The 24,662-nt window shown below is 49.2% G+C and overlaps 1 protein-coding gene across 2 annotated transcripts; it reads left to right on the top strand.

The window, feature by feature from the left end:
* Positions 1 to 900: 900 nt before the first annotated feature.
* CCDC124 (coiled-coil domain containing 124) lies at positions 901 to 24,311 on the top strand. Of its 2 annotated transcripts, none has more exons than XM_032795691.2 (5): positions 901 to 1,249; positions 4,097 to 4,268; positions 19,227 to 19,413; positions 19,899 to 20,013; positions 21,770 to 24,311. In XM_032795691.2, exons 2-5 carry the CDS (start codon positions 4,110 to 4,112, stop codon positions 21,972 to 21,974), a joined length of 666 nt encoding a protein of 221 aa, XP_032651582.1. In that variant the 5' UTR covers positions 901 to 1,249; positions 4,097 to 4,109; the 3' UTR covers positions 21,975 to 24,311. The 2 variants fall into 2 exon arrangements, with proteins under 2 accessions (XP_032651582.1, XP_032651653.1); XM_032795762.2 differs by lacking the exon at positions 901 to 1,249 and adding an exon at positions 1,893 to 1,974.
* The last annotated feature ends 351 nt before the right edge of the window (positions 24,312 to 24,662 follow it).

A 24,662-nucleotide genomic window follows, 5' to 3' on the forward strand; every position in this document is an offset into this window, starting at 1 on the left:
TGGAATCCCGGGGTCAGGGAAGTGGGTACACGACAGACCGGGGGGGCAAGGGGGGTAGACGGAATCCCGGGGTCGAGGAAGGGGGGTACATGGCAGATGGGGGAGAAGGGGGGCAGACGGAATACAGGGGGGGATGGTACATGCAGACTTTGGGTCGGCAACGGGAGGTAGATGAATCCCGGGGTTGCGGAAGGGGTAACGGCAGACTGGGGGGAAGAGTAGATGGAATCCCGGGTCGGGGAATGGGGAACCGGCAGACTGCGGGGGGGGGCAGAGTGACCGTGTGTAATTTTGGGAAGAATCCCGGGTCGGGGGAAGGCGGTACCGAGCACGGGAGGAGGAATGGGACGTAGATGGAATCCCGGGTGGGAAGGCGGGACACGGGGGGGAGGGGGGTAGATGGAAAAAATCCCCGGGGTTTTTTCGGGGGGAGGGGGACACGGGGGGGGAAGGGGGTAATGAATTCCCGGGTCGGGAAGGGGGACACGGGAAGGTGGGGTAGATGTATCCGGGTCGGGAGGGGGACACGCAGCCGGGGGGGGAAGGGGGGGTAGATGGAATCCCGGGGTCGGGGAAGGGGGGACACGGCAGACCGGGGCGGGCGGGGCGGCCCGTCTCTGGGTCCCAGCAATGGATGGGTTCAGTGGCTGTGAGGTCCAGGCGCAGCCGCCCCCATCCGCCCCCGCCCTGTTGTCCTCCTGGGCCGGGGCCGGGCTCCCCCTCGGGCCGGCCAAGCTACTGTGGACGGAGCTGCAGCTCCATGGCGACGGGACGGGGCGGGACTCGCGCAGAGAGAACCGGAGAGGGCGCAGCCGCCAGGCCAGTAAGAGGCAGCAGGCGGCGGCCATCTTGGTGCGGGGCAGCACAGTGATGACGTAAGGAAGCGTCCGCCATCTTTGTGCGTGGCAAAAGGGAGGTGGAGGGGAACGGAACGGGGTCTTTCCCCGTTAGCCGCTCCTCGGCAGCCGCCTACGATGGGGATGCTGGGCGCGTTCTCCATACAAAACTTTCAAGGGGTGAAAGAAGGAGGGAGCGACGGAGTGCCCCGCACAAAGATGGCGCCCGCCCGGGAGCGCGTCGCGGGCGTGGAAGGACCCAACCGGGCCCCACCCAGGGGCCTTCGCCTCCCCCCCCCGCAGGCGTCCGTGCTCCCTTCCCCCAACCCCGGCCCGGCCGCTGCCCCTCCCCTCAGGCGGGGATAAGGCGCCTCGTGACGAGGAAAGCGAGCGCCAGCCGGAGCCGGCAGCAGGTCAGAGCAGGGAGGGGGGGCCGCTGACCCGGGCCCTGCTTCCCTGGCCACGGGGGGTGTGGCCCCGTGGGGACGCCGGTCTGTGGGGCGGAGGTGGGAGGGAGGTTTGAAGCGGGAGATGGGGGGGAGCTGGGTGTCAGGGGGTGGGAGGGAGTCGGGCCCCCCCCTCCAGGGCGGGGGGGCCGTTCTGTGGTGGGAGGTGGGAGGGAGGTTTGAAGCGGGAGATGGGTGTCAGGGTGTGGGGGGAAGGACAGTTGGCTGGCTGGGTTTGGGGGTTCAGCATAGTGGAGCTGGAGGTATCTGGGGTGGGGCGGGGCGCTAGGCATACTCCGACATGGGCCAGGCCTGGGCTGGGTTCCTTAAAAGCAGTCTGGGCTTTGAGAAGGGGGAGTAGGAGTTGACCCACATCAAGATCCGTGTGACTCATTAGCGGTCTTCCCATCCACCCCCAAATGACTCTAGCGATGCTGTGTCTGTCAGGCCTGCCCTGGGGGTGGTGCACAGTCTCAGCTCTCCCTGCTCAGGAGGGGTCATCTTCAATTCAGGAAGGACCAATGTGGGTTCATTAAATCTTTACAACATCTTTGCTTCAGCTTTCCGAGAAGACTCAGATAATATCTCTGCAATCCCTGGGTTTATTTCCACTTCCCGCCTGGGTTTACTTTATGCCAGTTAAATGTTTGCATAGTGCTTTGGAAAATGGGAAGTACTTCATAAATGACCAGGTAACCGGCTTCACACCTCTCTGTATGCTCATATCCTGTTTTTCTAAAGAATGGTTTGCAGCACATAAGTCATTCTGTCTGCTGAATCTTTACCTAGCAAATGTATATAAATTCTGACAAGGCTTGTATCAACAGACCCTGTAACTGACACAATACCAGTGTCTTGCCTGGAGTGAGATTTAAGTTGTGATGTTAAGTAAGTTGGGCAAAATGCTTCTGACCCGATGCAGTCAGGGTAGTGTGCCTTAACATGTGTTTAAACTTTGAGTTAAAGTGTTGCCCCTAGGATTCACCCCCTACCAGCTAACACATGTTAAAATGCAACTTGTCTTGAGTTTTAATGAGTTATCTAACATGAATTTAAAAACATCTTTTTTTTTTCTAGTGAAGATGAGGCCTGTGTGTGTGTCTGATGCTTGTTTTAGCATAAGCCAGGGTCCCTGACCTAAGGCATTTCATCTTTAAATTAGATATGATAGTGACAAGAAGTTAAGTTAGAGTGCGGATGGGGAGAAGAGGAAAAGAGGGTTCTACAGGAATGGTGGCTTTCTTGGGATTTTGTTTGTATGCCTTGTATTCCTATTTTAACTTGTGTACAAAGCTAGATGATCTGTGATTTGTGAATGTGTTTGAGATGCACTGACAGAAGAACAGGGATCCAGGACTAGAAAGCTAACCTAGACACTTGTGGGCTTTCGTAACTTTCCTTTGCCCCATAATCTCATTTTTGTGAAATCCTGTTAAAATCACTTGAGGCAATTTAATAAAAGCTTCGAGGTTAATTTTGACTTATGACGTGGAAGGCATGACGATATAATGAACATTGCCAATGTCAGACTAAGTTTTTTAATAAGGCTATGAGAAAAAACACAATGCAGTGGGGTAGGAGGGAGAATGTGTAGGATGAAGCAATTGCTTCTTTTATCTGCTCTACATCCCAAAATGGTAAAGAGGCTTGTGTTAAAATGCAGCGCATGTGCGCTAGCTGTGCTATTATTGAATCAGAAGGTCTCTTGTTTTGCTTCCACTTATGAATTCTTGTAGAACAAGAAAGCTGTCATGCCTTTTCCTCTGTGAGTGACTAATAGGGAGAATCCTCACCACAGATGCTTAATAGTCACCAGCGGCTATGTGCGCACTGTCTGCCAGTCGTATCTAAGTGAAGGGCTAGACTCAATCCTTTTGCTGTATTTTGGAGGTTGTAGTTTGCTGGTTTTCTTCAGAATGCACAGAGGACCTCTAGTGGAGTAACAGCTTACATGAAGAAAAATCTTTCGTTTTCCAGACCTTTGGCTTTGTTGGATTATTGAATTTTCTCTATAAGAGTCAAAGTCTCTAAGAAAAGCAAGAATTTCATTCTGCAGTCATAGCAGACTGTTGTTTGTTTGTTTGTTTGTTTGTTTGTTTGTTTGTTTAATGTAAGTTTGGTGGCTTAGCGGACAGGCGCAAGGCCAGTCTGTGGGTCCTAATCCTAAATTGTGATGGAAACTAAATATTATATGCAGAGGTTGCTCCACAGATCAAGTCACACTAATGTTTGATATTGATCTTGCACTTTTCATTTTCTAAGCACTTCACAAATCTTAACTAACCCTCGCTGCATCCCCGTGAGCAAGTTAGTATGGGTGCTTGTGCCCACTTTACAGATGGTGGGGAGAGAACTGGGGTTAGAAATTGAGTTCTTGGCTCTCAGTTCTGCTGTCAGCCACTAGTCTGGCGCCTCTGTGATTTCAAAGCAGTTTGGCTTAGGCTCGGTCTACACTTAGTTCTGTCAGTGTAGCTGCATCATTCTGGGGTGTGAAAAACCCCACCCCCCTGACCGACACAGCTATGCTGACAAACCCCCCAGTGTGGCTGCAGCTATGTTACTAGGCTGCTGCTGACATAGCTAAGCTGGTGTTTATACGCTAACAGAAAAACTCCATCAGTCAGTGCAGGCTGCATCTCTGCTAGGGAGCCCTACCAGCCTAGGCTCTGTAGCATAGACATAGCCACAGTTGGAAAAAGAAACTTCCTCGATAGGATTTGGGGTCAGAGCTGACGCTGTCTGTCAAGGGTTTTCACCTGAACCCATGGCCCAGGCAAGCACTTTAGCAGTGCTTTTTTCCCCTCCCCTCCGTAGAGCACCCTGAGGGATGCCCAAGAAGTTCCAGGGCGAGAACACCAAGTCGGCTGCTGCCCGCGCAAGGAAAGCTGAGGCGAAGGCAGCAGCCGATGCCAAGCGGCAGCAGGAGCTGGAAGATGCCTTCTGGAAGGATGAGGACAAACACGTCATGAGGAAGGAACAAAGGAAGGTAAATGGAGGGGTGGTGTGGCGGGAGGGGAATGTGTGTGTGTGTAAGGGAGCCTTGTGGCAAGTCCTTGCATTCACACCTGGGAACCCCAGCTTACCTTGCCGGGGCTGCTCCTGTTCTTCTGTTCCAAGGCTACCCCTGGTGCCAGAAGCACTGTTCTGGGCTTTCCAGGAACAGTAGATTGAGCTCACTGCTACTCTAGGAGTGAACAGAAGCAGAATGTACTGAGGAGCATGAATGTTAATGCGCAGCTCAAAGCTGCGTTAGATTATAGAGCTGCTTCCTACGGGAAATGATGAGAGCCCCATTGGAATAATTTAAAGTGAATTGGGTAAAGTGCAGAAGAGCCTGTTATAGGGAACAATCCTGCAGGAGCCTGGACTACATGGACCCTAATCTGTTGTCCATCTGCTGCAAATCAGAGAAATATATAATCCATGGAGGATAGTGTCTGTTTGTTAGAAGCCAGGACTGGGTGATGGGGGGTGGATCACTGGATGATTCCATGTTCTGTTCATCCCCTCTGGGGCACCTGGCATTGGCTGCTGTTGGACCTTTGGTCTAACTCAGTATGGCTGTTCATACGTTCTTATGATAACATATGACTTTTTTATTTTTTTTCTTGCCTCTTTCACACCTTTGTAACATTGGTTTTCTGGGAAAGATGAGTTTTCGCACTTAGGTTCTAATCCACTTACTGTGCTCTGTATGTAAATCATTCACCTGTTCAATAGGTGGAACAGTTCAGTGTTAACTCCTGGACCATTCAGACTTGAAGGTTGTGTTATATGTTGTAGGACAGGTAAGTTTCCCTCCCATTCCAGTAACACTTTTATTTGATCTATCATGTCAGTTTAAAGCTATGAAGTTCTCACAATCCCCATGCGAGCAATACACGAGCAAGTGCACATCTTACTACTTCCAGGGGTTTCCTAGAAACTTAATTGCCACCATTAACTGCTAGTAGAACTTGCTTTTTGAAAACAGGATTTGTTTACCCTGCTGATACCCTTTCCTAGCCCAGGGAGTTCTGTCGGAGTCCTGGAAATGAAATGCCCGATGTGTGTAGGCTGCTCTCACTGTCCACAATGGAAGCTAAATGGGTGTAGTTGAATATATGGGGGCGGTCTGACCTCTGCTCTAGTTTGCCTGTTCATTTACATAAACAAAAACATTAAAGACCTTTATGCTCCTTTGGAATAATGTATTTTGGCCTCTCCATTGCAAAGTACATGTTACAGCTTCACCACTGTTGCAGAAAATACCAGAGTACTCTTGTTCATTTGGGAACTCTGGATAAACTTTTTCAAAAGCGTCTGTCTTTTTAAAAGATTTGGGGTTTTGCTATTTTAATTTTGCTTTCTGCTGGAATGGCTGTTCAACAAGTCCCATAGGAATCAGAGTTAAGAGAAAATAGCCACACAAATGGGTTGAGTCTCTTCTGTGGCTCTTAACTCACTGATTGGAAAAACTTGTTTTTATTTCGTCCTGATGCTTTTTCCGACCTAGTTAAAAATCCCCTCTTCAGCCCCTCCATCCCCCAAAAATAGCAGTATTAGAAAATGTCGCTCTTGGCTGGTATGCCAGCGCAGAGACAGATTTTTAGGTGTGCAGTCCCAGTGGGGTAGCTCAACTATCTTTCTGAGTTAGCGCCCCAAGGGGTGTTTATGCCTGGTCATCACTTCTGATAGTGAAAGGCCTGGTGTCTCACAGCATGGCAGGTGGCAGTCTGGCACCCTTTGTGCTTCAGTAGCATGCCTGCATGCAGTGCCAAACCCTCTCATGGCCAGCTATTGCTGCCTAATGGCGTAGAGCCTAGCAGTTTTGTTTACCCTGAGATCAGGCCATGAAGCATAAGGTCACTGACCCAGCATCGCTGCACTGGAGCCAGCGGCGCTATTTAAGTTACATCCAGTATGCAGCACAAAATCACTGTGGTGATTTTAAGTTACTGAATTGCAAAGTGCTTGAGCTGGGGCATCTGTTTCTGCCATCTTGGCTGAAGCAAAGTACTGGGAAAACCAAGTGGAGGGAACAGTCCCACGTTGCCGAAGGAGATGGACTAAATGGTTGGTGTTCTGGGCCTCCTCTTGCGACCTGATGAGCTGCTGTAGTGGTCCACCAAAGCCAGCTTCCTGTTCGACTCATCATGCAGCGTGAGGGTTGGCGCAGATCCATGCTGGGTTAGAATATGCACAGCAGACTGGGTGGCAGAGTCCTTGTCTGGTAAGTTGGGGATGCCAGGACCAGTGGCTGGCTGCTGTAGAAATACCTAAGAGTGAATTTCCATTTCTAGTGTCTCTGATCTGGGGATATCAGCTTTTGGTCTTTAATGCCCATCGACTCATCTCTGGTCTCCTTCCTGCTGTCTTCCATAGCATGCTGTGCATTGGGCGTCGGAATGAGAAATAAGCCCCATGTGTTTCATGGAGCAAGAGGCTTGAGGAGCCTGTCTATAAATACTTTTTTTTTTTTTTTCTGTAAAGAAAATGTTAGCAAGGAATTGTTTGACCTTATCAAACTTGGGGGCGTTGGCTGCACTCGGCATGTGTAGTTTGCTTTTTCTTCCTCTGCAGACAGAAAATTGTAACTGAAATAATCATAGCTTAGCGAGCCGCTTGGTTCAGCTTCCCTCTGAAGCCTTAATGCTGCTAATGTACTTTGACTGGGGACGTGGACACGGGATGTGATCTTCCTCAGCCGAGCTGAGAGAGCGTTAGACAAAATGTAATATTGGAGTCGCTTGACATCTTCCCCTCTCCTCCTTTTGTCTCCTTTCCTTCATCCTTGGAAACGGTCTCTTTGCTGAGCTTAATTTAATCTCGATCTGCGTCACATCTTAATATGTGCAAGGGTAGCCTGAAGATGCCACCTGGGCCACATTCTTAGGAAGCTGCTAATCAGTTGTGAAAATCTAAACTAACGCTTGCCTCCACAAATTTCAGATACTTATAGAGCCTTCGACCTTCTGTCTCTCCTTAAGGAGAGTAGACCGTGCACTTTCCACAACTGCAGCACTCTGCTGCAGCTTTAAGACTATCCGTTGCAAATGGGGACATGGGGTAGTATTCTCTGTGCACTGGGGTCATAGTTTGCAGTCACTGCACATAAAACAGACCCTTCGATTTTAGGGCCTGGGCATGCTCCACTAAAATGTCATGTCTTTGCATTTTACTCAGTGGCCTTTGACAGATACTCTGCCCTCCTCCTCATGAAATCTGTAGTGTAGCTGGAAATAGAACCTACATTTCTGGAGTCCCTGTCCAGTGCCTTCATCACAAGGTCTCCTTCCTCTCTCTCTTACTGGGGCTGTGTGGAGACCTGTCCACTAGGAGCTGGACTGAGACCATCTCTCTCTTTGGCCTAGTGTACTCCTGAAATGCTTGGCCGGAATATATTCCAGGGGTAACCAAACAGCAGCTCTTGAATGATTAATATGCGGCTCCCGGAGGGCCCCCCCCTTTTTCCACCTAATAGACTGGTGGGGAGGGGAGCTCGGGGCTTCTGGCAGGGCTCAAACCCCACCACCCTGCTGCCAAGCCCCGGCAGGTGAACCCCAGCTGGTGCGCCTGGCTGTTGAGGTGATGAAGATTATCGTATGTGGCTCAGAGGGTCAGTAAGTTTGGCCACCTCGATATATTCATTGAGCTAAACCGTCAATCTCCCTTGTGGTGCTGCAGTGTATAAAGGCAGGAGTTCCATTGCTGGTACAGCTGATCCAGTTCCCCCAAACACAATAAGCTAGCTGGGCAAAAAGCCTTTTTTGCCACTATGACTGTCTACACTGGGGCTCTTTCTGGCATGGCTTTATTGGTTGGGGGGTGAGGAATCATGCCCCTCAGGACACAAAGTTTTGCCAGCAAAACTAAGACTTTGTATGTGTCACTGAATAGCCATCAGCAGTTAATGACTGAATTGTCTGGGAAGAATTGGGGTAAAACGGAGGATTTATATAGGCTGATTTTAGGAAGGCAGGCGCCCAAATATACTCAAGAATCCATCAAATGTGTTTGGCCAGGATCTGCCAAAGGATGGTATCTAGCAGGGGACTAGCCTTACTCAGTGCAAGAGGGCCTTATGCTGCTCGCAGATACAGCGTGTGTAGGAGGACCGTCGATAACAGTAAATCTACACTGCAGTAAAACACCCCTGGCTGGCCTGGGGCAGCTCACTCAGGCTGTGGGGCTATAAAATTACAGTGATTACATTAGGGCTTGGGCTGGAGCCTGGGCTCTGGGGTCTCAGGGCTCAGGCTCCGAATGTCCACACTGCAGGCCAGGCAAGGGGAGTGTTGTTGCAGTGTGGACATGCCTTTAGCATCTTGTTCATTCAGGACCAAAACAACTCTCCCCAAATCTGTCCAGGTGGTGGCAGTAATGTATTACTGCATGGGGCTGGCACAAAGACCCAGTACCTCCTGATTTCCTGCACAGCAACAAACTTCCTCAGATAGAAAGAATGAATGAAAGCCATGGGGATAGAATACTGCAGGGCATGTTGGGTTTAAAACGCCCCTTCTCCCTCCTGTCCCTGGCAGATGCTGATCACCAAAGCGCTTGTGTTGTGAATTAGGATGTAGCCTGCTATTTTCCTCAAGCTGCTGCCTCTCTGAGTCATTTCAGGGTTCAGTGACTCTCTGCACAAAACAATTTGGTGGGCTCGTTTAAGCCCTATAGACACAGCCCGTATGGTGGCACCTTAATATCTGGTCATTAGGAAGTTTAATGTCCAAAAGGTAACATCAAGGCTTGTCTGGCCTGTCATTGGATGACTCACCTGTGGCATTTGCTCTTGCTGTGTCTTTAAACCTACAGCGTTTTGAGATGATCTCTGCTGATGGAGAACAGTGTGTGTGTGTGTGTGTATGTATGTATAGATAGATAGATATATAAAAAATTCCCCTCTCACCCCTATGGGTGGTATGTGTCTTCCTCAACCTCGGGTCCTCTACCAGAGGCCTGGGAGTTTTTGAGGGTTCTGCGCCAGTATCTTAGCCTGTTCCTAGCACTGCACTCTTCTGGACAGAGAGCTCTGATGTTGTTCCTGGGATCTGGTTGGAGCCACTCACCCAGCTTAGGAGTCACAGCCCCGAGTGCTCCTACACCACTGGGACCACTTTGGCCTTCACTTTCCACATCCTCTCTAGTTCCTCTTTCAGGCCCTGGTACTTCTCTCCAGCTTCTCATATTCCTTCTTCCTTCCCCCCCGATGTTGCTGTCACTTGGCACTGCTATATCTATCAAGCACCGCTGTCTTCTGGTCCTTGTCTATTACCACGATGTCTGGTTGATTGGCCAGTACCTGCCTGTCCGTCTGGATCTGGAAGTCCCACAGAATCTTAGCCCTGCTATTCTCCACAACCTTCTGTGGAATCTCCCATCTGGTCTTGGGAGGGTCTAGCCCATACGCTGTGCAGATGTTCCTGTACACAATGCCAGCCACTTGGTTGTGCCGTTCAGTGTATGCTGTTCCTGCCTGCATCTTACATCCTGCCCACTATGTGTTGGACTGTCTCTGAGGCCTCTCTGCACAGTCTGCACCTTGGTCCTCTCTAGTGTGGTAGACCCCTGCTTCAATGGATCTGGTGCTCAGTGCCTGTTCCTGTGCTGCTATGATCAGTGCCTCAGTGCTGTCTTTTAGTCCAGCCCTTTCCAGCCACTGGTAGGATTTTCCCAATGTCAGCCACCTCAGCTATCTGTGTCGATGGTACATCCCAATGCAGGGTCTTGTCTTGCCATGGCACTCTTCTGCTTGGTCTTCCTCCCATGTCTGCTGCTGCCTCAGGCATTCTCTCAGCAGCTCATCTTTGGGGGGCCATCTTTACTGACCCTGTACTCCTGGATGTTCCGGGTTTCATCCAAGGACAGTGGCTTTGACGCTCACCAAGCCCGCCCGCCTTCTTCCTTTCCACGGCTGGTATACAGTCTCTGGGTGAATGTTGGACTTGGGTGGAAACCTCCGTGCATTGTGAGAGCTTCTGGGTCTTCACATCGGCAGCCTCCATGTCCTCCTTTGGCCAGCTCACGTTATACCGGCAGGGTATCTGTACTGATAGAATGACCGGCAGGGCGTATCCGTTGATGGCGTGGATCTTGTTCTTCCCACTGAGCTGGCTCTTCAGGACCCCCCATGTCTTATCCTTTGGTGATACTTGGATGTTGCTGTCTTCCTTGCCTCCTCATCGTGGTTTCCATGTGACTGTTGGGACGCCAAGGTACTTTGTAGCTGGTCTGTATGTCTGCTATGTGGCCGCTTGGTGTTCCACCAGCTGGTCTGTATGTCTGCTATGTGGCCCGCTGATAGTTCCACCCCATCAGTCTTGACTACCTTCCCTCTCTTCACTACCATCCGGCCACACTTCTCCAGTCCGAATGACATCCCGATATCCTCACTGTAGATCCGCGTCAGGTGGATTAGCGAGTTGATGTCTCATTCATTCTTAGCATACAGCTTGATGTCATCCATGTAGAGGAGGTGGCTGATGATAGTTCCACTCCTGAACTTGTACCCGTAGTCAGTCCTTGTGATTATCCTGGCTTTGCTGCATAATGGAGTGTCTGAGCTAACATCAGGCATCGATTTCTAGTCTCCAGTATTTCTAGCAAGAGACCACTTCTTGTCACTCGCCACAGGGGACTCTGGGTTTTGTGCTCATGCATGAGGGGCAAATAGTCCAAACTAGACCCAGGCAGCAGGGCCCGGTGGGTAGGGCACTGAACTGGGACTTGCACCTGGTTTCAGTTGCACTCTGCAGCTGCCCTGCTGTATGACCTTGGGCAGGTCCTGTCTTTGCATCCCGTCCCGTCTTTTATCTTGTCCATTTCAGATTTAAGCCCTTGGGGTGTAGTTTGTCTCACCGTGGCCAGTGCAAGGGAGCCTGTATGTGCAATTGTCCATAGTATAGATCGTGGTACTGCCCTTACCCCTTAAATACCACTCTGTCCGGTGCCTTTCAGTCTTGACCTGGCTCTGTATCCTGCCATTCCTGATCAGGCGGCCAGCAATGGAAAGGCCCATTGTGCCAGGCTGGGGTGTAAGTGTAGACAAACCAGGCAAAACATCTGTTCTACCCTCTCTGTCGTCCCCCTCCTCACTCTACCCTGCCGGCAGCACATGCCTCCTCATCTAAAAGCCAGCCTGTTACCTTAGCCCCGCCCTGCTAAAGTGTCATGTGTTTGTTTTTCCTCTTGCAATTAACTAAAGTGCAGTCTGGCTGTGGAATACCCTTGAATGCTGAAGCAAGTGGTGAGGTGAGTCTGCAGGGAGCTTTGAACAGATCTACCAAGTATTAGGGGAAGAGTCAGCAAATTGACTAACTGTCTAGCGCTCCTGTGACACAAGTAATGTTGCATTTGCTGAAAGCACAAAGCTAATATTCAACATGCTGTCTGGATTCAGAGGGTTTTTAAATGCACCTCTTGAGAGAAAATGTCCTTCAAATAAAATTATGCTTGAGGGTGTGGAGACATGGCAAAAGGGAAAACAAGTGTAAGTGGTGGTCTTGCATTAATCTCATTTACAACTTTGTACATCAAGCATCACAAAAATGCGGCTGCTTCTGAGGTGGAAGATAACATGTGGCAATGCTGCACCACTGTTGAGAGTGGGGGTAGAAATGGTAGCAAGAAAGCTTCTCCTCCCCATGTTGGATGTCAGAGTAGCATCTTCCTCCAGATCTTTTAAATCTCCTCTGTGCTCAGCCAAATGGTGGGCTGTCCTGGCCCTGGATTGCAAAAGCTGCCTGTGTGTAAGAAACTCAGCTGTGGTCCTGTACCATCTTGGGAGAACCATGCACTGTTCTAATTGGGGAAAAGATCTTGACTGCAAGCCAGTCTGATATCAGTACCCTCACGGGGATTTCCTCTCTGCTGGGTGGGAGTGCCCTTCGGAGACTGGCCAGGCTACCCCTACTCACTCCTGCATGGGTTGAAGCTAGGTGGAGTGGAGCCTGCAACTGCGCTCTGGGCGAAGAGGATGCTTGTGTCTGGGCTGGTGGGGGGCCTCCAGCACTCCCAAAATACCTCATGCCAGTACACATTCACACACTCACACCCATCTTCATGCCTCTGGCACTGTCCTCTAGTTGCAAACTTGACATGGTAACCCTACGGGGGCAGGGTGAAAAAATGAGAATTGACTAGGAGACCAGAGGGGCAAAAGGGATTAAAATAGTGTTTTGACTGGTCTTCCACTTACTGGCTGCTTTACGCTGCGCTTCAGCTAAAGGCAGCTTTGAAGTGCCAGAAAAGCCATTACCTGCCATGGGTGACCTCTGCAGCCAGCTGCCTGGAATCCCTTTTACGCTTTCCCCCTCCACAGAGCGTGTCTGGAAGTGGAAGTGCCATGCTGTTTCCCTCCATTTCGCTCTTTGCTTCGCAGGCTTCTTCAAATGTCAGGCTTCAGGAGGTGTCTCCTGTTAGCTTCTGCACCCTAGTTGGAATGGAGGGAACCTGTGGCTGCCTCCTTTCAAAGAGAGCAGGCTTATTGTGCTAGCCAGCAAATTAAAGGTCTGTGCACTTAATAGACATCTTTCCAGTGATGGATACGGTCATGGTAGAAGGGTACTGCTGGCATCTGACTCCTGTGACGCTCTTGGTCTTATTAGTCTGAATCTTGGGGTACAGGTTGGCCTCTCTGTACACTAATATCCTCATACTGTAGTGTTATCGCAGGCAGGCAAGTCTTGGTTAAATGGACTGTTCAACAGATGGGGTAACTAGGCCACACATGTGGGTGCTGAGACGGGTGCTCGCTGCAGCTACAGAAGTGGCACTGAGCTTTGGGGTGAGTGAGAAATGAAGGAGGAGAGTGAGTCTGGTGGCAAGAGCGCAAGAGGAGTAGGAGATCTGGTCTGAGGCCTAAGTGCTAATTCCAGCTTTGCCACTGACTTGCTGTGACTTCAGTCAAGTCCTGTGACCTTTACCTCTGTTTTCCCCACCATCTGTAAAATGGATCTATGTTGGGGGTTTTGAGGGCTGATCAATCTGGCAGATGTGGAGAACCTCAAAGGCCCATACGCATGCTCAGTATTCTTATTCCAGCTTGTTTATGTGCCCCTTTCCTGACCATGTCTGCCTTTGCATTGCCTAGTTCCTCTGCTCTGTAAGAAGTAATGACTCTTTGCCCTTCCAGCAGAAATCTTTGTGCTGTGCCTCTGAGTCTCCCACGAAGAAGTTGATTGGGAGCACAGCCACTTCATTTGACCACTTGCTCAGAGCCACACAACTGTGACCTTTCTGCCTCCATCTGGGAGGAGGGAATTCACTGTGAAAGTTAATGAGGTGGTTCTCACTTGGCAAGTTCTTTGCGAGGCTGGACATTTTATTTTGAATTGCTAGAAAGGCATGTGAGCAGAATGTCCAGCCAAGGAAATCTTCCTTTCCTGTGCCTTCTTGACTCTGATGTTGTTGGGAGTTTCTCTTCCAGCTGCCTGGTCACTTTAAGTGAAACATACAAGCATAAAAACTGAAATATCCCTTTCATTAGAGCACTCGTGCTAATTGATTGCAGTGTTACACACAACTAGGAGTTACTTCTGGCTCAACCTGATGAGGGAGTATTTAAATTCCATTCTTAAGGAGCTCCTGTGAGTCAAAAGCAGAAATATAAATTGTACATTGTCTCTAATGTAAGAAAAGCCCCCTCAATGGAAATGAGACAGCCCCATAACTATTTAAACACTCATTCTTAGCTGTTACCAATCTGTAGAGACCTCTTCCATAAAGGATCCTTCCCCTGAACGACTGACCTCTGCTCCGTCAGCCCGTTAAGGAAATTGACAATTGTACACTCAGGAATTTGCTGTGAATTTGTTTGTTAAACGCTCAGCCGCCCATGATTCAATTCCTGATGTCACTGCTGTTGCTGCGGACCTCCCAGTGCGGCGACAAGGTCTTCCAGCTTTGACCCCTACTAAAGGCCCAGAGCAGGGTGGAAAGCCAAGTGCTGATAGTGAAATCTGATTGTGTATATTTTTGCATGCCTTGTGACAAATTAGTAATCATTTGGGCTTGATTACTTTCTGGAAGTGGAAGCCTCTCAATTGTAAACATTAGAGAGTAGGGAGTAGTGTCATCTAGTGGTCAGAGCAAGGAACTAGGAATCAGGATTCCTGGGGTCTATCCACTTAGCTACTAACTTGCAGCAGGAACTGGAGGGAAGAGCACAAGTGGCTTCCCTTCTCTGCCTCAGTTTCCCCATCTTGTAAAAAGAAGCGGGCATCTTATTACTCAAGGATACTATTTTGAAACGGGATCTAGGAATGCAGAGTACCATTCCCTGGCTTTCTTTACTGAGAGACAAGTGGAGTCGCAGTGTAGAAACACATGGCGGAGCTAGCTGTCTTGTAGGTCAAGTTACCCTACAAGCAAAGGGAATAAAAATATAAATTTTCTCTAACTACAAATGTTTCTGCCCTGAAATGTCGTGGTTCCCTCCCTCAGCTCATTAGCACTTGTATATCCGCTCCTTATCTGCCTCTTGAATTATTCAAACCTACAGCCAGGCCTGTAGTATCGCAAAGGTGCTTACTGTGCCAGGGATTTCTTTTGGTTACCTTGTTCAGTCACACTTGCGCATCAGAGAGAGGACAAAGAGGTCTGAGAATAGTTTCACTTTACAGCAATCCGTGTTCTAGACGCACAACACCAGTATCATGAATACGCTGCTGGTTCTCCTGTGTTCACTGTAGGTCTAACTAATTAAATTACTTGATCTCTCAGGTAGCGTTGTGTTCGGTGGTTTCTTCTGCCTGTGGTGGAACTGTAACACGGTGGTTCCTAAGAATGTGATATTGATGGAGCAGAGGGAACCCTTGAGTGGTCGTTTAGGCAGGCGGCAGAGAGAGCACAGGGCTAAGGCTGCCACTGACAATGGCTGTATATAACCTGCATTGTCCTGCCATGCACCCACCGGTCCCTTCTTGGTACGTGACGTAGTGTTCGAGGTGGTGGCTCCTGCAACGGTTTTGCCAGCCCATGTTCCTGGACCTTCCCCTAGATGAGGCATGCGTCTGACCAGGCTGTGCTCCCCAAGGCTCTGCTCCCCGAGTCTGTGTTTGAAAATATTGTTGAGACACCTTGGAGCTGGTGCACATGGAATGAAGAGCTAGGAAAGAACAAACACAAGTTGCATCACCTCTTAAGCGGGAGTGTCACTGGAGTTTGCTGTCTCTGGTGATACCATTGCTATATCTGCAGCCATGTCCAGTTAGCATTAAGAGGAACAAATGTCTGTTGCTCTGCTTTTATTAGCAAGCACATGAAATGGAATTGCAGCAGTGGCGGAGTCGGTCTATTTCATACTCAGCAAATCTGTGTCAAAAGGGGAGTACGCGTGGTTCTTCTTTATTCAGAGCAAATTCAGGGATGAATCTCAAGTTCGGGGGTTTCTCCAGGTACACTAACCTTTTTAAAATGAACTGAAGGCTGTGAACAGGCTGAAAAGATTCCAGCAGGCTAGTCAGGAATCCCAGTGTGAGTCAGCTGTCTGACAGAGCTGCCTCACCCCCAGAGAAGTGGCAAGATGCTACGAGAGACTTCTGTCTGTGGTTACTTGCTCAGCTAGGCTTAGGAAGTGCTGTGGGAGGGAACTTCAGTGAGTGGCATTGCAATCCAACACGTGGGGTAGCAGTACCTCTCGGGTTTGGCCCCGCAGCCCCTGTGTCATGGTGGAGAGGCCACAGGGCCAAATTTCAGTGAGTGGTGCTGTGACCCCACCTGCCAGATCACAGTGCTATGTGCGTTGAGGGCCTGGGGTAAACCATCCCTTCTTGTCCCCCCTTCCTCCAGGCTGCCTTGTTGAGAGAGATGCAAGCACCAGGACAGGGGTTTGAAAGATGCATTTCATACGGAACCTGCTCGTCAGAACTGTTCCCTGCAATTAGGAAAAAGTGCCAGATTGCTGGTGGATTTTACAAAGAAACAGCAGCTGTAGCTAATCAGGATGAGGGCTGCTGGATGCAGACCAATGCTGTCGGTTCTCACAGCTGTGGTCCGGAAGCCTGGCTTTAGATGCACAGTGCTTCACCACCAAACTGCAGTGTCAGGATGGAGAGCTCCACTTGTGCTTAACGGTGACCATATGTGGGGGCTTTTAAATCCAACTGCAAGTAGTATCTCCTACAGCGGAGAACATCAGTGTGTAATAGACTCTTCATAGCTTAATCTGAATTTGTAATGAGGGCTTTAAAATCCTCCATTGTGGCAGGGCCAGGCTTCAGCTTTGTAGTAAGCAGTTGGTACTTATAGGAAAACCTGCTGCTATTAAAGTCAGAAGTTACTTACTTAAATCTTGTTAAAGCTTTAAAACAAAAAAAAAAAACGCACCCATAAAGCAGCCCTGCAGTGAATTCTTCCAGCTGCCCAGAAATACAGGGGTTTGGGCAGTGGACGCTCAGGGAAAATCCCTTACTGGAGGCGTGTTGACTTCTGGCTGGTGAATGGGACCTGCCTGCTCTCACACAAGATTGGAAGAGATTTGGGTTTTCAGAGGACAGGGCAATATCAGGGCCAGAGAGAACAAAGTGTAGTGACAGCAGAAATTGTACCTTTGTGACACACCTGCTGGCTACTGCCACGGCCCTTCTTAACCGTATCCATTCTGCGGTGGTGTGGTGGCGGGAGAGCTGGATTTCATTCTGCCATCTGTTAATGGGTTAAATGCTGATGGGAGAATCTCTTCTTGCATCAGAGCCAGTGAAAAATGATGAATGGCTTTTGGTTTTAATTGTTCACCCTGAACCTGAAGCATTAATGCAAATGACCTGGAAAGACCCTTCTATCTGTGACACTCCATCCTCTTTAATGGAGTCAAGAACCAGCTCATCTAAGGCGGTTGATCAAATAAGATCAAGAAACTGAATAGAGAGAGGCAACGTAAAGCAAGTGGGCTCATCCAGCTCTTGTGGGAGCCAGGGAACCTACTTAATGTATTTATGAGGTGACTCATGCTGGGACAGGCCAGGACTGGCTGAGCCAAATGCTAGAACAATGTAATGTCCTCTCCAAAGGCATCGGAACAGAGCACTTAGTGAGCAAGAATTTGCAGCCTGCCAATTGTAATAAACTTCATCCCCATAGTGGCTTTTTTCCATCCTGGATCATCGCTGCTCTGAATCTGAGGTATGCTACTATCCTACTTCCCTGCCTGGATTGAAAAGTTTATCCGTATTGCGTCAGACTGATATGGGGGCTCCTGGGGCACATTTTATATTTGTCTGATCTGAAGCTCCTTAAGTTCCCAAGCTGAGGCATGGCTTAATGAAAATTGTTTTTCCAAAGTAGCTCTAAAACCCAGCCTCTCTTATAGTCTCTTAAGTGGGCATACATAATACCATACTCCTTAAACACAGTGAACAAGGCAGGGTGCATTACTGCTTCAGTTCTGCTCCGCAGCTGCCTTTCAGAGCAAAACCCATGATAACACCTGATTAGTTAGCTGTACCGTCCCTGTGAATAATGGATGAGACCTATAATTAAGAGTGGCCATGTAACTAACCTAAGTACTGGGTGACCCTGGCAGACAAAATCAAGCTGGACAGAATGACATTGCTGTTTGCTGTGAAACTCTCTGGGGCTTTGACTCCAATATGAAGATAGAATTCAAAAGCTGCTAAAATCCTAGTGTATAATTGCACTATTGTCTCCTAGCAGCACCTTCGCCAGCAAAACAGAGGTTCAGTGGCTTGAGTTAAATTGGCAATGTTTCTTGCTTAAGGACTACAATGATTGCTTCGGTTTGGAGATTCAGATTAGCCTTTTTATTCTCTCTTTAAAAAGGAGAAAGCTGAGAAACTGCTCAGCCTTTTGCTCTGAATGTCAAGGTTTCTGAACTTTCAAACTTTGACCCTTTCACTCTTATTAAAATTTACAGTGGAAAATGACCCTGGTTGTTTACAGTCTTGGTCAGCATCTCTCTTCTCCATGGACGGGTTATATTTCACCACGCTGACATCACAATGAACCAGTACATGATTACAGATGAAGGGGGTGGGGGGAGGAGACTACCTCATCTAATTACTATTTTGAGATGGGTCTCGAAATCCCAGGATGATGGGCAAAATTCCTGGCCCTCTTCTTGTGAGGTAGCATGGGGAAGGGGCCTAGAATGTAAGTCTAGCAGGGTTTCAATGACTGGTGGGGACCCCATGTGCCGGCCCATGTTGCATGTGTCCTTATTCTCATGACCAAGTGGGCTGAATGAACTCGTTGCCTTTCAGAACTGTTCCTCCTGGGCAGCCAGCAAGGGTCATTGTTGAGTGACGCACCACTCACGATGGTGATTCAGCAGAAGTTGATGGGGAACTAGAGTTTGAAACTAAAATGTTACTGAGCAAACATAAAAGCTCAAGTGTGATAGAGATGCCTTAACCCCCTCCCTCCCCTGCACTGGGGGTGATGCACTATTGAAATGATCTCTCTAGTGGAAAGGCTGGGTACCTTTGTGTTCCCATGTTTTATTACTGTCCTAAATGCAGCAATCTCCTTCAGCCTAGTGTTCATCATGCAAATGCAGCGTGTGCTTGGTGGTATGCTGAGCTAGCAACTAGGGGGTTTCTGGATATAAACCAGGGGGTCTCATGTTCCTGCATGTAGTAGCAGAGCTACCAAGTCTCGCTCATGTTCTGGCTTTGCTCTAAAGCCATTCTTCAGCATCTTGCTCTGAGTGGAAGAGGTTCTGGGAAGATGACTCAATTATCCATGCTTAGTGGCTCTGGTGTCTGATATTGGAGGTGAGGGACAGGGAGAGCAGGTGGGCTGGGATTATGAAGAAGCTAGATGACCATTTCCTTACAAGTCACTTTCTCTCCAGCCCTAGCAGGAGGGTGGACTTGATTGAATAAAAATGAGTCTCTTCCATCTGTCTCCTGTGATCCTAAATTGCTATAGAGTGGAAGTGGGCATTGTAAGACAAGAGGCCTGGGGTAGGAAGTGACCTCACATTGTCTCTCCCTTCCAGGAGGAGAGGGAGAAGCGCCGGATGGAGCAGCTGGAACGCAAGAAGGAGATGCAGCGCCTGCTGGAAGAGGAAGATGCAAAGCTGAAAGGGAAGTTACCGAAACCAATCACCCCAGGCAAGATCACCAGAGCTCAGATTGAAGAGACCATCCGGAAAAACCAGCAACAGAAGGAGAACGGAGATGAAGGTTTGCTGCTTTCCTGTCATTACACCACTGAATGTCCCCTACTAGCACGAGAGTTTGGTATGCCTCGCAGGGGCTGCTCAGGCCCGTGAGCACCCCAGAGAGCAAGCCACGTCTGTCTGTCTTTGACAATGTGCAAGATGTCGTGGGGGCCAGAGAACCCCTACTCACCATATCCCAATGATGCACCCTTGTTGCATCCCTGCTAGGGACTCCTAGCTGCTGTGTCTGTGTAACTAGTCCCAGTATCTCCAAGCCCTAGAGAGAGAGGAGGTTCCGATCCTAGGAGGCTAAACTAGTATTTCACTCTCCAGGATTCTGGGTAAAGTTGCTGTTGTGTCACTCTGGACACCAGACTTGTTTAAACCTTGAGGTATTGGCCTTCTTCAGCATGCCAGCCAAACCAGTACTCCTGCCCTGGCGTGTCTGTACCTCTCAAAAGCTTAATCTAGCAGCGAGCTGAATCTTTTTTCCCCTTCCTATTCCAGTGGAGAAGCAGAAGAGCCACCTGGATGTTCCCTTGGAGGAAAACATCAACAGAAGAGTGGTGGAGGAAGGCACTGTGGAAGCCAGAACCATTGAAGATGCCATTGCAGTCCTCAGGTATTTGGCCATAGCTTCATGGTGCTTCCCTTGGAAGGGGCTGGTTTCCTTAGAGATTCCCCAGAAGCAACTCTGCCCTGGAGGTGGCAGCCCAGGCACCTTTGGGTATTTTACCACTTAAAAATGTAGCTATCCACCTCCTGATGCAGCAACAAGGCAAGTCCATCAGCCTCCTGCTGCATACCCTCTAATCCCGGCCCAGAAAGCGAAACTTCCTAAAAGCACATAGTGGGTCACAACGGTGAATGCCAAATTCAGGATGAACTGCTGAGAAATGGGGCAAACACAACCCCAAACTGGTGGTTATTCTTTTATATGAGATACTAAACCAGCCACAAAATAAACTCCTGTTTCACCACACTGGCTAACAAGAAAACGGAGAGGCAGTTTCCTCATGCGTTTCAGTTCTTGTATCACCACCAGTAGCACTGGGTTCAGAGACGAATGGTTCTTTACAACCGGTCTTATCAAATAATAGGTTCTTCTGATCCCAAAGGATCAGCCACATACCCAAGTCAATGTATAACGTAGATCTTATCCAAAAATCACACCGATGCCAATCCTTAGTATCTAAAATCTAAAGGTTTATTTATAAAAAGAGCGAGAGGAAAAAGTTGAGTTAAAATTGGTTAAAGGAATCAATTACAGTAATGGGAAAGTTCTTGGTTCAGGCTTGTAGCAGTGATGGAATAAACTGCTGGCTCAAGTCAAGTCTCTGGAGTACATCCACAGCTGGGATGGGTCATTCGTCCTTTGTTCAGAGCTGCAGTTTGTAGCAAAGTTCCTCCAGAGGTAAGAAGCAGGACTGAAGACAGTGCAGATGTTTCCAGGGCCTTTTATAGCTTTATGCTATGTGGAGGGCATCCCATTGTTCTAACTGGGGAAAATTACAGCAGCAAGATGGAGTTTGGAGTCCCATGTCCATGCATTTTGCCTAGTCGCAGCAAGAAATTCCATTAAGTGTAGATGGTCGTCTGCCATGGTCCATTGTCTGTCTGTTAAATGTTCTTTCGATGGGCCACTCAATTTGAATAGTCTCTCCAAGATGTGCTGGGTGGTACCCCAGGAGCCAACATTCGAAATCCAGGTACAGAGCCAATACTTACAATGTCACATACAAAAATGATACATGCAGACAGCATAATCATAACCTTTTCATAGATACCTCACTCAACAAGATTTGCTGCAGATATATAACAGTGGTTGCAACAATGATCTATATAGTCATATTTTAATCAGATAATGTCACACATGGTCAGTCAGAATAATGAAGGGAGAACATCATTGCTTTTTCTGTTTTGTCCTTGGAGGTATTCAGTTTTCTGCATTTACAAATGGGTTTTGAAACTCCCCTGGGATCAGAAAAGCCAGCTGTCCTCTTTCTACTTCCAGTGTCCTCCTGAACTCTGCCAACCATCCTGCACAAAAGACTCCCGTTTGCTTTCCTGGCGCTCTATTTACTGTTCTGCACAGGGGTTCGAGCTGGTGTGTCTGAGTGGGCAGACTGGAGATGCCTGGGAAGCAGAGCTGGCATGTCAGAGGGTGCCTTTCCAGCACCACTCTTCTCACTGAAATATCCTCCAGATGCTGTCACTGCTAGGGACACTCAGCCATAGATGACGTGGTTAGAACTGGAACAGGCCAATGATCTAGCCCAGCCTCTGACCAGGATGGGATTATTCCCAAGGGTCCGGGCTGAGCTGGTGCCAGCTAGAAGTGCCTGAGGTTCTTATTTCCAGTATTATTCTCCTAACAGTGTTGCTGATGACCTGGACCGTCACCCAGAGCGCCGGATGAAAGCTGCCTTTGCCACATTTGAAGAGATCAACCTTCCCCGCCTGAAGCAGGAGAACCCCAACATGCGCCTCTCCCAGCTCAAGCAGCTCCTCAAGAAAGAGTGGATGAGGTCCCCAGACAACCCAATGAACCAGAGGCACATGACCTACAACAGCCACAAATAGAACTGGAAAGAAGCCAGCCTATCACCCCGAGGACGGGGCTGAGCCCTAGGGCTTCCTTCAAACACGTAAGAAAACAAAGCCACCCAAGGAACCTCGCTTCATTTATTCCCCCACCCCCGCTCCATCTCTTTTGTGCCCTGTTGTTGGACTCCTAATTAAACATGAGGCTTCCTGATCCAAACAGATGCGTGAACTCTTCTCGGGGCACCCCAGGGAGCCTGGCTCCCCAATCTTGGCTGGAGCCTTGCCCGCTGCAGATGTTCTGAAACTGTCCATTGAATACAGAGCTCTCCAGAGCAGCCTCCTTTTTTTATATGCTTAGGCGGCTGGGCGAAAGCAACCTGGATGGATTAACTCAATCTTTAACTTTTAAAATCATGGGGGTCATTTTAGAAAGGTCACTCCTACCCACCCTGCAGAACTGAGAGTATTGTACCAAATTGGGCACTCCCAGCGCCATCCATGACTGTCTAGACGCCTGAGCTGCCTCGCACCACATTTAACCCCCTCTCCCCTCTTTTTATCCCGGTCTCTGCTGTAGCTGTCCTAAGACCTTCTTCTTTGCAAGGATCCGCTTGCAGTGCTGAGCTGGTGACATGTGGCAAGAGAACAGTGTGAAGAAGGCAGGTCAAACAGCGCTAGGTGGTTCTAGGAGGAGGTGATGATGGGCCAGGAGTGGGTTTAACCCAAATTGCTAGGCCACTTCTGTTCCCTCGGTGTCAGTCAGTGACCCCAGCGGGGGGGGGAGGGAGTGGAGCTATGGACAGGATTAGAGGAAACTCTTCCAGTGCAGCCACTTGTCGCTCTCTGCCCTCCCTCCCTCCCCTCTCCAAGGGAAAAGCAGTGGACCTTGATGACCTGGCCCAGTGCAGTTGCCTCCCTAATGCTGCAGAATGTAAGGTGCTATCGCTTCTCTATGCAGCCTTCCCCACAGCCCATGTGCGGGAATCCCAGAGCTTCGTCGCAGGAGAGCAGAACACGACTTCAGAGAACACTCCTGAAGAACAATCTCCAGCAGGGCAGGCTGGGGCCTCTTGTCGCCTGGGGTGCATTTTCCCCCTCGCAAGGGCAATGTGGATCTTGCACCGTGCCAACTAATGCAAGGGGTCAAAATGACTTTCTCCCCCTTTCTGCGTGAAGGCACCATTTTGCCACCCTGCTCTGTGCTGCCCCAGACCCAGCCCTTTAAACTCTGCTCACTGGCCCAGTCAGCAATGATGTTGTGTTTTGTTAAGTCCTAACCCTCTTCCTTCTGCAGTATTGGAGCTAGGTGGTAAAATATCCACCATGAAACCCAAGGCTGAGAATTCCCCTGTGAGCCGTGCAGTGCTCCTGGGAACAGCAACCATGCCACTAAAAGGGCTTAGCACCAGGGGCCTAACATGGGATTCTAGTCCTCACGTCAAGCGTACAGTGCTGACCTCCCCCCAGTCCCGCCACACTGTGTTCTACCCCTACCTTCTGAAATGAAAGCTGAACAAGGCTGGGCCAAGGCCATCGCCCTGACTTCGTGCTTACACTCTGATTGCAATCAACTCTAGCCCCTCACCTGTGCAACGTCTCTGGCATGTCAGGCCTAGGCTGCTGTAATCTGGCATTTAATCCTGACCCGCTAGCTGGGTGAACCAGGAGCCTGTGCTCCCCTGGTGATGACATTCTTTGTGAGCCAGCTGATAACCCTGACTTCCACTGCCCCCTACCACAAAGCACAAGCCTGTAGGCAGCCTCTCCTAACTTCTTCAGGTAAATCTGTGCCTGCTCTGGATTGAAATCTGACTACACAGATCAGGTTTAGGGCTGGCCTCCATTGCAGTAGGAAGAGGTAAGGAGGTTTTTTGTGGCGTCCTTTGTTGCCAGACCGCAGGGGTGGGGATTTCCTTTAATGGCGGTAAACACAGAGGGGAAGCTCCCCACTCACTGCACTGATTGGGGTGGTCTAACACGTGCCCGCTTGCTGTTGCATTTGAAGTGGCTGCTCATGCACTGTGGTGGCTCTGGTCGGAGCTCTGCGAGACAGTCAGGTTTGCATCGAAAACTCTTCCCTGCAGCACCCCTGTTGCTTGGGCTTCATATCAGCCGAGTAGTCTTCACATTAACCTTTGCCCTCTTCACACCCTACTCAGACTTGCTTCAGAAACAGGATGACCAAACTGTCCTGCCCCTTCCACTTTCCCCAAGAGTTCAAAGAAATCCAGCTGCCACAAGGACAGGGAGAAATACAAGATTGCGCCTTTCCCTCCTTTTAGTGTGAAAAGCTCCTATTTTTGTTTTAATCTAATATTAAAAATGGAAATTCCAACCTGTAAACTATTGAAGAAATAAAGCCTTTGAATCATGCTGGCATATTTTCCCCCTTCCCTTCCTTTGTATGTATCTGTTCAAGGAAGCAGATAAACTGTTTCAACTGAAAGATCACCATAGTCAACCCTGACAGCTGCCTGCCTGGATTCTTTTTGGGCCAAGCACAATTAAAATTCTCTGGTCTTATTCCTCTGTCTTCCAAGGCCTTCACCACTGCATTCCATCAACTGAGATTGGTCCTGTGGGGGAGCTGAAGTGGTTTGAAATCTCTCCTAAGGGTGCCGAAAGAAGTTTCTCTGTTTAATGACCCTTCTCTTAGGGCTACATTCAGGGGGAAGTTTAGAGCCTTCCTACCAGCAGGGACCTTGAGCTGGGATGGGAAGAAGA

Source organism: Chelonoidis abingdonii, chromosome 11 (assembly GCF_003597395.2).
Source record: "Chelonoidis abingdonii isolate Lonesome George chromosome 11, CheloAbing_2.0, whole genome shotgun sequence".
In the NCBI taxonomy this organism is placed as follows: domain Eukaryota; kingdom Metazoa; phylum Chordata; order Testudines; family Testudinidae; genus Chelonoidis; species Chelonoidis abingdonii.